The sequence below is a fragment of the Microtus oregoni genome, unplaced genomic scaffold, assembly GCF_018167655.1.
Source record: "Microtus oregoni isolate MIOR12 unplaced genomic scaffold, Mior012 000031F_ref0000149, whole genome shotgun sequence".
Lineage (NCBI taxonomy): Eukaryota > Metazoa > Chordata > Mammalia > Rodentia > Cricetidae > Microtus > Microtus oregoni.
In genome coordinates this window covers 10,599,042-10,612,500 of record NW_024543090.1, presented here as the reverse complement: position 1 = coordinate 10,612,500, position 13,459 = coordinate 10,599,042, and the positions used below count along the sequence as shown (strand labels likewise).

Below are 13,459 nucleotides of genomic sequence, written 5' to 3'. Positions count from 1 at the left end.
GTGGCTGAGAGACAACTGCCAGTGTTCAGAATGCTACCTGCATTCTGCAAAAGCTCGGAAACTTCTCCTGGAAGCTCTCGACGTGAACATTAGAATCAAAGACTTATCATTTGACCGGAAAAAGGTAACTATCTCTAGTGATTTTGCCCTTCTCTTTTGAGTTAAATCAAGAGGTTAGTTTATAATAATGTAAATCAATTTACTTCAACTTATCATATATAAAGCAAAACATCCCTGTGGGAATGTTTGTAGAGTGTTTGATACAGAGTGGAGCATACTCAGTGGGAAAATCTGCTGTTGTTATAACAGATAAAATATTTCTCTTTTCTTTTTCTTTCTAATGTGTATACTGTTTATTTTAACTGGATTAAATTACATCACCTGTGTCCAACCCGTCATATTTCCCCTTCCCTCTCTCAAACTGTTGGCCTGTTTTTCTTTAGTATCATTATGCGTACCTGCACACATATAAATACAGAAATACAACCTGTTGCTGTACTCCGGTTTCTCTTCAAAATGTATAAATAATTTGCCTTTTACTACTACCATTTTAATAAAATGTTTAACTTTGCTCTTTTTGCTTTTAGTGGGCAATGGCCTTGAAACACAATCATGCAATTTATACCATAAAAATAGTGCATCTGGCACTCAGTTTGCTCCTCTATCGAGCCAGAAAAACAAAGAATTTGTTCACATAAATATGAGAATTCAGTGAGATAATCTGGGTAGATTGTTTATCATACTCCCTGGCCTTGAACACCAACTCAGAAATCATACTGATTAGTATTATTTATTCAAACTAGTGAGTCAGTGTATAAGAAGTCAAGCCCTAAGAGCATTACTCAAGATCAACCAGCTATGACATCAACCATTTTTCTCTCTTCCTTATTTCCAATTTCTCACCAGAAGAACAAGCGTCATCAGAAAACCTGTCCTTTCTCCATTAATTCATTCTTCTCTCAGCTTGAGTCCTCTATTCCCACTTCTCACTCTTAATAGCCGTGCCCGATCATTGAAACTTTGAGGATCATATATTTAGAGTATGTAAAGCAGAAATGTCAGGTGAGCAAAACTCTATTTCTTGGGGCTGGAGAGATGGCTCAGAGGTTAAGAGCATTGCCTGCTCTTCCAAAGGTCCTGAGTTCAATTCCCAGCAACCACATGGTGGCTCACAACCATCTCTAATGGAGTCTAGTGCCCTCTTCTGGTCTGCTGGCATACACACAGACAGAATATTGTATACATAATAAATAAATAAATATTAAAAAAAAAACTCTATTTCTTACACATTGTCTCATTGGCCTTAGGCACCGGAAATAGACCTTTGTCTTGTGAGGGAAAGGGAGAGTGATGTTTAATTGAATTCTCCGGGAATTTTAAATAAAATTCAGAAGAAAATCAACTGCAGAAGGCAGAGGTGTAGAGTTATGCAATGGACAAATAGATGATAATTGCTTTCTGTTTTGTAAGGTTTATATCACATGGCCCAATGAGCATTACAGTGAATTTGAAGCAAATTGGCTGAAGAAAAGATGTTTTTCCCAACAGGCCAGAACAAGACTCCAAGAAGAACTGTTTTTACCAGGTAACATTGCCATCATCCGAAGTCTGTGTTAAAATCTTATAGTAAGAATTACTTGAAGAGAATTACTGTTATTTGAGTTGAATGTAACTACGGGACACTGTTTAATGATGTTATATACACATATATCACAAAATGATCAGATCAATGTAATGAGTATTTATATCTCTTTCTCACTTTTTAAGGATTTGCTTATGAGACAGTTCAAGCCTTTGTATCTTGGCTAAAATAATATTGTAATTTATGAGAAATCCTTAACATCTTAGTAGCAGGTTAAGTAATCATTTGGGCAAAACGGAAAAGGACAACAGAGCAGATGTCAACATTCTAAAGCCCTAGCAGGAAAAAGGACAGTGGACTTGGCCTTTCTCATTTACAGATAGACTGAAGGTCCAAGATGTTGCCTTTGTGCCCTCTGCAAAGGAGCAGAGTAAACCAGAGAAAATTCACCCTTCTTAACAAGGCCTAAAGTCAAAACAGCACAAAATTCACAAAGGATACTTCTCACCCCGGTGAGATTATGTGAGTGAGGCTGAGAATCAATGAGCACAGAACTGAGCTTGCACAGGACTCACTCTCTCTCTCTCTCTCTCTCTCTCTCTCTCTCTCTCTCTCTCTCTCTCTCTCTGTGTGTGTGTGTGTGTGTGTGTGTGTGTGTGTGTGTGTGTGTGTAAACCTGTTTCTCTGGAGAGCATTTATGTAAGTCTCCAGATGATCTGTGAACAGAAAAATGTTTAGAGAAAATCAAAAGATAAACTCAGTGGCAAAGGGCAAGAAGGGGAATGTTATCTCTCAGATTATAGGTAAAACAAATGTTGAAAACAAATGAGTAATTTAAAATAAAACTTCTAAAAAAATGCACAGTAACACAGGTCAAATGGAAATGTTGGCGAGGGTGATATCTATTATAGTGTTCTACAGATCACTACCTATGGCTGTGCAGGTCAAAGGCAAACTCTAACATGCATGAGTTTTCCCTGTCTGTTGGAACCCCGACTTCCACATGTTCATTGGCCCAGCACATTTCCCTGAATCTTCTTTTATCTGTCAACATTTATCAGAACACCACCCCTTTCAGGAATTGATCACTTGAGTGAATTCTATGCCACCTTTTTGGTAACCTTTAAGTCTTTTACTAAAAGTGGTTCTCTTTACTCCTTCCAAACCTTGCATGTGATAACTGTCTGGGATTTTAAAACTAGTCTTACAGCAGCTCACTGGAAGTAGAGATGTTGCTTATTAATCACCTTGTTAGGCAGCTTTCCTTTATCCTGGGGACGCCAGTAACAAGGTACCACAGTTTTCCCCTTCTCTTTAAGACAGATCAGTCTTGTCAAGAATTAAAGTCCTCTAAGTGCTTGGTTTCACCACTGTGACAGTTGACAAGGATTTGTTCCACTGTTATATCTGAACCAAGAATCCATTCTCCTTTATCTAGCTCTGCTAGGTGATTGAAAATACATGAGTATACAGAGAAATTATTCTTCCTTCAAAGAGTCTCCAGTAACATAATTTCATAGCCATTGTCTGGTTCAATAGCAATATCTTGAATGTGTTCTCTGGTATTTTTTTTTCTTTAACTCTACCCTAGTTTTGTAATCCATTTGGATTTTGCTTTCATTGCCTGCAAGTTCTTCTCTGGATTTCAGGAAAAAAGTCAACATTTTTTATTATCACAGCTTAAACTCTTAAATGTTGGAAGAGGAATGGCCACACCTCCTGCATTAATATTTCCTGACAAGTGAAGTTTTTTATAGCTTACATTCCTCAGTACTACCAGGCAGTAGCAAGATGGAAATGATAGTACCTTCCATTAAGTAGTGGAAAAACCTGGTCACAGTGGCAGCTTGTGAGCATGAATAACATAAGAAAACTGGCTGCTAGGTAGACACTGGAAAATGTTTTGATGCTTTAAAATAAGATTCATTTTAAAAATATATTCCCAAGCTGTGCAGTTGATGGGTAAAAGAAGACATTGATGGGCCAATTTTAGAGTATTGGTTGGGTGGCTTTTTGCCTGTAGAATTTAATACCCTGCTCCAATGTGTGTTTCCAAACATTAGTACTCCGAAGCATGTAAACAAAGTAGATTCCATTGGGGAAAGTGCTTTGCTTTTTACACAATAGCAATGCTCCTCCTCTGCTTCTCCCTTGGAATGAGGGCTATGGTGCTTAGAAAATCTGGGGTCCAGATGCACACCACTTTCCTTCTGTTGGCACAGGCTGTCGAACACAAAATGCAAGGATAAACGACAGTCAGCTGTGGACAGGACCAGACTGTCCCTCCAGGCTGAAAGGGAGAGGTGGAGAATAACCTTTCCCTCACAGATGTCCATTCAGCTGCACAGACATTTGGCATTTATTTTTTGCAGGGAATACCAAGGTGTAAGGAAATAGAAAGATGAAAAAGGAAGCCTGGACATAAAATACATTAAATACATTAAGACCATATGGTGAAGACAATCAATGACATAAAGCAAAGAGTATGTATAAATGAGAGTTTGATACTCACACTGAGTTTTAAACAATTGTTTGTCAGGCAAGGAGAGAAAGAAGAAAATCCCCACAGAGAAAAGGATATGCAAAAAAACCACAAAAGCAGAAAACAGAAGGATAAATTTAGGAAAGTAAAATGAGTTGGATATTGAAATTTTTAAGCAACAAAGATGTCAAAAGCCAAAGTAAAAAGTAGTTCACATACACTGCTTGATCCACAGACTGAAGGCAAGGATCAGTTTTTTCCAATAGAGTTCAAGGATACCATTCCATTTATCTCTCAGCTGATTCTCTATTGACAAACGAGACAAATGAGTTCAAGACCTTTACAGGTTTTAGATGCTTGCTGCAAGCTTTTCCTCTGTGTTCTATACCGTTGTGTTTGTCTACCTGCTTTTGATTAAATTAATGTATTATCATAAGTGACTCCAAGTCCATTAACAACCTCCTACTCTTTGATTTTTCTTTTACTATAACCTGCCTCTTCTACAAAAAGGAGTAGAGGGATCAGGTTTACCTTGTAGAATGGCCTTGGTCATGGCTGTGTATCTATGAAGTGAACCATGGGAAAGGAGGAAAGGGGAGAAAGATGGCCACAGCATGCTCTAAAAAAAAAAAATGTATGGAAGCCAATGGGAGATTAAGAGGCAGAAAAGATGAGCATAGAATTTGCATTTAGAGAAACATATTATTTACTAGCAGGATAGTAGAGGGCAGTCCCTCTTCTCTAATCTCGACCAATTTAAAACTTAACTGTCAGTGCCTGGAATATGGTCATTTCCAGATAAATAAATGAGCAAATATTCAAAAATGCATTTAAAACATAAACTTTGGATCAGCAAGATATATCAGTAAATAAAAGTACTTGCTGCATGACCTGAGTTGAACATCTACCACACATGCTTCATGTGTTCGTTCATTGTCCTGATGGGTGACTCTTGAATAACAGGTGCCATATACTTGGGTTGAAAATACAACAGGGAGCAAAACAGGAGGAGGCGTTAGCTCTTGGGCATTTACATTTTTGTGGTGTAAGAGACCAAAAAAATATACAGACGTATCTATAATTCCTCCAAGAATGATAAGCACACAGTCACAAGCAAGTCCGTGAGTGTGGCAGTGAGAGTAGATGAGATTTCTTTTCTGAGTTCTCTCATTTTTTACACTAAAATGAGGAAAACCATCTGAGATGAAAATATAGGAGGAAGCATGCAAACTTGAGACTAGAGAAAGTGATAAATAGCTGCAAGACTTTGTGTGTTTTATAACTATCGATTCACAGTCATGCAGTAAGAGCAGTCACTCCATTCTCTTTTCATCCTGACACATTCAGTACTTGCAGCAAAAGGGAAGATTCAGTCAGGCAGTGGTATTATCTCATTCTATTTTCATACCTCAGTAGGTTATTTTCTTGCCATGTTATCTAATGGAGGCTGAACATAGAGTTTCTTGTCTCCCAAAAGTCATGCGGTTGGAAGTGTTGAGCCCAAATTGACCATTCGAATCTCAAGTCATTATCTTTGACACAAGATCCTTGTCAGGTGGGACGTGCATCCTCATCTCTAGGTGAACTTGTGAATTTTGCAATGAACCAGTTTCAGAAACGAAGTATGTGAATAATGGGGAGAGAATACTCAGATAACATTCAAGTCCTATCTTTCTGATTAACAGAAGAGCTAATATGAGCCGATGAAGTTAAAGCTGACAAGAGATATGAGCTTATTAGTAAAAAAAAAAAAAAAAAAAAAAAAAAACAGTGAGCTCACTAAGGAGGCATGGATCAGACCAATTACAATTATGTTCCATTGAGGAAATTGGGGGACATTCACAAACTGAAACATATCCAAAAGAAAACAGAGAAGGCTGTGAAAGGAGTCTCACAAACCACAAAGCTATTTGGGAGAAACGGGTTTAGTCACCTTAGAGAAATAGCATAGCAGCTGTCTCTATGACATCTCAAGGACTTCTGTATTCTGTGTGATTCTAAATATACAGCTGGAGTTCTAAAAGAATGGTAGCAGTGCTGGAGAGATGACTTAGTAGTTCATTATGCAGCCTGTTCTTCCAGTGAACCTAAGTTCAGGTCCCAGCTCCCGGACTGGACAGCTCACAAATGTTACTCCCACTTAAGGGAACCAAACACTGCGTCTGGACTCTGTGGGAAGTCATACACATGGCATACATACAAACACAATACAACATAACACACATATGTGCACAAAAATAAAACTTTAAAAAAAAGTTGACAAACTGATTGCTTCCACATAAAGAGGAAGCTTGTGAAATTTGCTGTTTATCTGCAACTAACTACCTATATACATACATACATACCAGGCAATTAAAATCAATCTCTGTTCATTGACCTTATTATGAGTATCACTCAGGATAACCACAGCAAGGGCAGAGAGTAAGGTGAAATTACATCTCTTGGAGTTGACTTCTTTTTTATGTATAACTCCTTTCCTCCATGCTTGGAGTCAGGGAGGTTGGGTATTCCATCAAGTTGAGACCCAAGTTAGCTAGGTGATGTTGGGCACTTCTCTGGGCTCTGGGCCCATGTCCATCTCTGTAAACAGGAGCAATGATAGTGCGTACCTTTCAGAGTTGTTGTAAGGATTTCCCGAATTGACCAGTGTCTAGTGCATAGAAGAGTCTCTGGGATCCTAGTGCTCCTTTCACCTTTAAACATCCTAGACAGGCTGCCTCACTGCTTCCTGTGTTGTACTCTCCCGCAAGGTAGCCATTGTTGTCAAAGGCCTATGGATGTAGACTATTCCAGCATCATAAAAGGGAAAACGTGTTTCTCTTCTAAGAAGTTTAAACTTGTTTAGAAGCCTCATTTATACATTCACATATAATTTACTCTAGACTTTAGAGTTGGGTTGAAGAGATGACTCAGAGGTTAGAATGTCTGATTGCTCTTCTAGAGAGCCAGGGTTTGAGTCTCATAATCCATAGGGTGGCTTATAATAATTTGTCACTTGAATTGTAAGAGATATGAGGCCCTTAACTGGCCTCTGCAGTACTGCACACACACACACACACACACACACACACACACACACACAGTACACTTACAAGAAGATCAAGTATCTGTACACATAAAAATAAATAAATAAATCTTTAAAATAAAACACTTAGATATGAGTCAAAGAAAAGATTTGAGATGTAGAGCACAATTTGATCTGCAAAACCTGATTTGTACTCTCCCCCTCATGCCTACTAAATAAAAACAATAGCATGATCTCCATTGTCCGTTGCTAACTAGTGGGAGAGGCGGAGATAAGGCGCTGTGTCTCAACTAGTTCCCTCTCCACTCCCAGCAGCTGTTTATTATTGTAACAAGCTTCACGGGCACTTGGCACAATAATTTTACTATTATATATTTGTTTTTGTTTCTTTATCTATCTATCCAAACTTCCAAGCAGGAAGCTCAATCATAATATCTGTCTTTAATTGTGAAGGTAATCTTTTTCAACAAACAGATGTTGAAGAAGATTTCAATATGAAATAAACCCTGTGGTGTGGTATCAAGGCTGAGCCAAGAAGACAGACACCTCACCCTTGCTTAGCAGACCCAGCATGCTTCCTCAAGCCGGCCATTTCAGAGGCTATCGCCACATTTCAGCCCATAACTGTGAAACTACCAGTCTCCCTCCCTGTATGAGGAAATATTCTTAGCTTGAAAGACCCAGAAGTGGATGCCAGGAAGAGCAGCCCTCAATCAACAAAAAGTAGTGTGCTGAGTAGCTCTCAATCAGTGAAGAGGAGTGTGATGTCCTCAGATTCTTTGCTCCATATCCAGGACACTAATAATGTGCACTGTAGTGTCTCCTAAGGCCCCACACTCGTGACCACCGTTGCCAACAGCAGTGAGCCATACACTAACAGTTCTTCCAGGGCTTTCTTCCCTCTTTGTGCTTCACACAAACTTATCCTCAAATCCACATCACATCTGAACATTCAGAGAGAACAAGTGACTAGAATCTTAAAGGCGTGTAGAGTTCAGTGGACAAGAGATGAAAGAGTACACCATCCATCCAGTGAAGAAAAGAGACTCTAAGCCCCAATTCTTTCCTCTGACTTCTCTCCTCTTTTAAGGATCAGAATTGGGTTTTAGTGGACGCTTTAGAAGTTATTCATAATAAAAACTGAAATATAATAAAATGATACTTACATTATAACTATATTTGTTATAAAATGAAATATAATTAACATATTATGAAGATATTAAGAAAAGAGTAGAAACTGGTTCTGTGTACATTAGATAAGTCATTTCAGAGCCAAAAGCATAGCATAGTGCGGGTAGACAGGAGGTACTAAATTTTTGAAATAACACTTTGAAAACCTGCTTTCTGTGCTCGTGAATTTTTAAGTAAAGACCTTCTTTGTGTCTTTTCCTTTCTGAACTATAACTCAGGGATCAGGAATGTGATATTTAGCCCTCAGTAGGACCCCTTACACAAACAGCTCCTTGAAATTTGGCATGTAGCTGGATCATAAATTTTATGATGTGTGAAGTGCATGTTTGAGGAAGTATTCATTAGAAAGGCCATAAGTTAAATGAGGAGGGGTGGCCATACCTTACACATGCCATCATTTCTCATCTCTTTATATATCCAGACCCAAGTGTGAAGCTTAAATTTGTTCTTAATATATTCTCCTGACAAATGTTTTACTCTAGTCAAAGTATTTTCTTTCACATCCCCTGAGAGTTCTCTATAGCAATTAAAGGAAAATGGAAACATGTTTTGAAATCACTCTCTGGATGTTGATGTTTAGTATCGTGTGTAGATATCATAGAACGCTTTGTAAGACAGGTTTAGTGAAACACAGTATTAATTCTCAGTGATGATTAGAGTAATTTATATTTAAGATCATACGTTGGATTTGACAACCAGCTATTCATAGTACCATCTATGCAAGTCATGTTTTAAGCAGTGGCGTGTGATAGTGGTTTATACTCTGTTACCCAATCTGAGATAGCCTTTGGTCTCTGGTTTCAAGAAGGCATTGTAGGCATTCCTAGAATGAAAGATATGGTTTAAAATTTTTAATTCTGTAGAACTTAAAAGATAGGTGGAGCATTTGCCTATCCTGCCAGAGTTCTGGGCTCACTCTCAGCCCCACAGAAAATGAAGAAAAATAATCATCACACTATGATAATCAAAACTTTAAATTAAAAATTGTTTGTAGCTTGGACTGTGCTGGGTGTTGGGTTGCCAATGGGTTTTACTGACCTCTCTATGTAAATACAGTTAATGTTGCACATAGTGAGAATAACACGTGAATCTACAGCTTCCTATACTGTTAAACAAAAAGAAAGTGTACATGTTTATAATGGGAAAATGACTCATATTAAAAAATTTCATTAAAACATCCTCTATAGCATGTATCCTAAATAAATCCTTCTTGGGTGTAATTTATATTTTTGAAAATTCCTTTTTTTATTTATATATGGAGATTATAATATAATTACATCATTTCCCCTTTCCCTTTCCTCCCTCCAAACTCTTCTACATACACTTCCTGGATCTCTTTCAAATTCATAACCTTTTTTATTAGTTGTTGTTATGGACATATATGTATGTTCATATATATGAAAGAATATTCATATTCCTAAAAGTAACCTGCCCTGTCTGTTTGTATGTATGTTTTCAGGGCCAACCACTTGGTATTAGATAACAAATTGATGTGCGTTTCCCAGGGAAAAATTTTTCCTCTTGCTTTCAACATCCCTTAGCTGTCTAAAGTTCTGAGGCCCCAGGGTCTTTCTCCCATTCTACTTTAGCATGTCTGTTGTTACTGTCCTTGTTTGGTTCTTATTGGTGAGATGATATATAGCTCTTGACATTACTAGGAGATACAATCTTAGAACAAGTTCTGTTATTCTCTGGCTCTTTCCCTGATCTGCACTGAGCTCTGAGCCTTAGGTGTGGGAGATGATTTGTAGAAGAGCCACAACCACCACCAACATGACCCAATAGCCCTACGAGTGCAGGAGTGCCATGCATACCTTGGCAATAACCTGCAGCTACCTCACTGGATTTAATACATACTCAACTAGAAGAAAACCATGCCTGGCACTGAAACCTAGCCGACTCACTAGGGCTAGTGAAGTCCTGGATATTGGTAGAAAACCTGCAACTGCTCCTCTACTCTACCACACCAGAATAATCCCTAAGTACCTTCTAAATATTTATTCTTATACCCACAAATAAGTGTCAGCCTCATCTCTCCCCATCAAAGAAATTTCTATTTGCAGCATACTTAGACCATTATAAAAAAAACAACTAATTAAAATTTTGTTGTGAAAATAATTTTAACTTCAATCTTATTTTTTCCCAAAATAACTGAATTTTTTGAGCATGATATTAACCTCTACTAAAGTAAAAAAAAGGGGGGATCTGAATACACTGGCAGGAGTTACAGAAGAGAAACTTCTTATAATATGAAAAAATGTTGATTTCATCCAAAGAGAAAAGTAACATTGTATATTGTGCAGCATTTAAAAGTTTTCTCTGCATTAGTTGCCAATGTTTATCTTTAAACACCCATGCCTAAACAACTTCAAACAAAGTTATTCCCCAGTATAAGTTACCCTGCTTTCCTTGTTACCTGTTACATCTCTTTTGTAAGGAACAGGATAATCTATGGACATTCCAATAGACAATATAAAAGAAATGTTCATGAGGTCTCAACCTTACACAAAGAACTATAGGCAACTGAAGAAAGCTGGGAGTGAGAGAGGCGGTATTCCCCCAATAAAAAGTATACCAATTAGCTGTCTAGAGCCAAATATCAGTACTGAAAACATACATTCAAGTAAAATTATATGGAATAAACAATTTGTATTTAAGAATATATGCATACATATATATGCATGAATACAATAAAAATTTTTGAAAAAAATTGGTTGGCCATTAATTTAAGGAGAGTAGTTAGGGGTTAATGGGAAGGTTTGGAGGGAGGAGAAAAACTGTAACCACAACCCCCAAAAATGTTCGTGATGATAATGCTTTAAGCCATCAAGTTCTATGCTAGCCATTGGGATCAGTCACCTGGATTTTCTACCTAGCACTGAAAACTGTTATCTACACGACTTGTGCTACTTTTGTCCTTCTCCAGAATTCATTAGTCCTAAAATCATCTACCCCACATATTTGTTATGGTGATTAAACGAAATAAAATTATAAAGCATCAAGCCCTTTGCATAACTCCCAGAAATTTTAGCAAGCAGCTGCTGCACTATCTTTATAGATTACTGTGTGCCATGTGTCACAACAGAGTCTCTGTGCAGTCTCATGACAGAGCTATAAATGACCTGCAGAGAAGATGTAATAGTCCCTCTTTAACAAATGAACCTAAAACTCAGACTCCTAAGACCAAGCTGATAAAAGGCAGAACAATGATTCAAAGGCAGACAATTCTACCTCAATTTCCCATCCATCATACCCTGTCTAATACAATACAAGTTTCATACCAGGGTTCAAATTTTAGCTAAAAATTAAAAGCAAATAAATGAAAAACAATTCCCCATTCTGTCACCCATATATCAAGGGTCAATTCATTAGTAGTAGCTTTGGTACTAGAGCACACGGATACTTCCATCACTTCAGAACGTTCTACTGAACATTATCATGCTACAGCACCTGCCTATGCAGCTTCAGTTACAACACAAAACATTTTTCTAAACACTGAAGCAAATATTAATATATAAATTACTTAACTTCTGTGGGGATATCCACAGAGCTGGAATTATTCCTTGTAGTTGAGGGAATAATAGGAATAGTTGAGAGGTAATAGAAATACCAAAGCCAATATGAAAATATCCAATAATTCTGACTCAGTATATAAGCTGTTGTGTGTAATAATCCAGAAATGTGGGCACCTAATCATTAGCAGCATGATTAGGTCTTCCTAAATAAACACATGACTCATTCCTGCGGATACTCTCCTGTAACTGCTAGAGGAGCAGCAAGTGGCTGTGCATCTGTATATATCTTCCCACAGCTAGAGCTACTATCATCTAAAAGTTTTCTATTAGAACAGAAATCTCTGTGGACCGCAAAGAGAAAATGATGGCCAAGTCAGAACTATTGTAAAAGACAATCATTGATCCATTCTCCATTTTTAAACTAGAGGCATCGGGGATGGCTTCCATATACAACACATTCCCTAGTTAGAGAAATAGCATCGCCCATGATAATGAGACACTGAGTCCTCATCCTTTTACGTGTTTAAAGGGATTGCTCTGCTGAGGCGGTTTCCTTCCCAGGAAAGAAAGAGCGTGAATGGGTCAGCAGACATTCTGTCTGTGTTCTACTTCTTTTAGGGAATTAAGGTTTTCAAGCCCATAATTTGTTTTCCTTTCTATTTTCTGAGCAAGCATATTTATGAGCATTTCATCATCATGAATGAGAGAACAAAGAAAGAGAGATCTGACCTTCTCTTTCCAGGAACACATTCCCATCGCGTTGACCTTTAACAACAGCTTGATTACAAGACAACATCCAGGCAGAAGAAATAAGAGGAAGAAGAATCTGTCCCTACCCTCCTGCCAGAACAGTCATAATGTCGTTCTAGGGCAGAAACCTAATTTTATCACTATTTGGAATCAGACAATGTAACCTGCCTGTTATGCACACACTACCTCACTGTGGTTTCCTGGGTGAAGAAGTCTTAAGGATACAGATATCAAGGGCCATTTTGTCATCATCTAATCAACATATCTTTGAATAGATAGGACTTATTGAATACCTGTTGTACGCCAGACATATTATAAGTAAGAAGAATATAATAGGCACAGCCCCAAAGAAAAAGGACCCAGTGACCAGAATTTCTGATATGATAAAATCAAAGATTAACTCCAATGACTGTGTTTTCTTTTTAGGTTAGTGTCTTATCTAAAAACAAGATAATAAAGTTTTTTTAATTTTCTTAATCCACAGAATGCCAATATTGGGGCTCGGAGCTTCAGCTGCCTACTCTGAATTTTGGAGATGTTTTAAAAGATGATGAGCATGCATACAAATGGCTCTCTAGCCTCAAGAGAGTAGGCATTGTGAGACTCACTGGAGCAGCTGACAAATGTGGAGAGATCACAAAACTTGGGAAAAGGATTGGCTTTTTGTACCTAACATTCTATGGGTGAGTCTTCAAATGGTTTGGGTTCTGCCATCACAAATACAGTTGGGTCTATCCGCAAGAGCGGGTAGGCTTTGATTATAAGATAACTCAATTATTCTTGTGCTTTTATTGTAGAAAATACTAGCAGTGAAAGAGACCTTCACAAGCCAAAGTTTACACACTAGAAGACACAGTCTTACTCAGATGTGTTTGGTTTGGCCCATAAGCTGTTGAAGGAAAATAGAATTAGTT

General features: G+C 37.8%; 1 protein-coding gene across 2 annotated transcripts in view; it reads left to right on the top strand.

The window, feature by feature from the left end:
* The window catches only part of Bbox1 (gamma-butyrobetaine hydroxylase 1), a 49,040-nt gene that overhangs the window by 8,817 nt on the left and 26,764 nt on the right, over window positions 1–13,459 (top strand). For both annotated transcript variants that reach the window (XM_041679188.1, XM_041679187.1), the window contains exons 2-4: window positions 1–124; window positions 1,471–1,585; window positions 13,030–13,228. The exon at window positions 1–124 is cut by the window's left edge. In XM_041679188.1, the coding sequence (XP_041535122.1) occupies window positions 1–124; window positions 1,471–1,585; window positions 13,030–13,228 (438 nt within the window). The remainder of the gene's footprint in view (window positions 125–1,470; window positions 1,586–13,029; window positions 13,229–13,459) is intronic.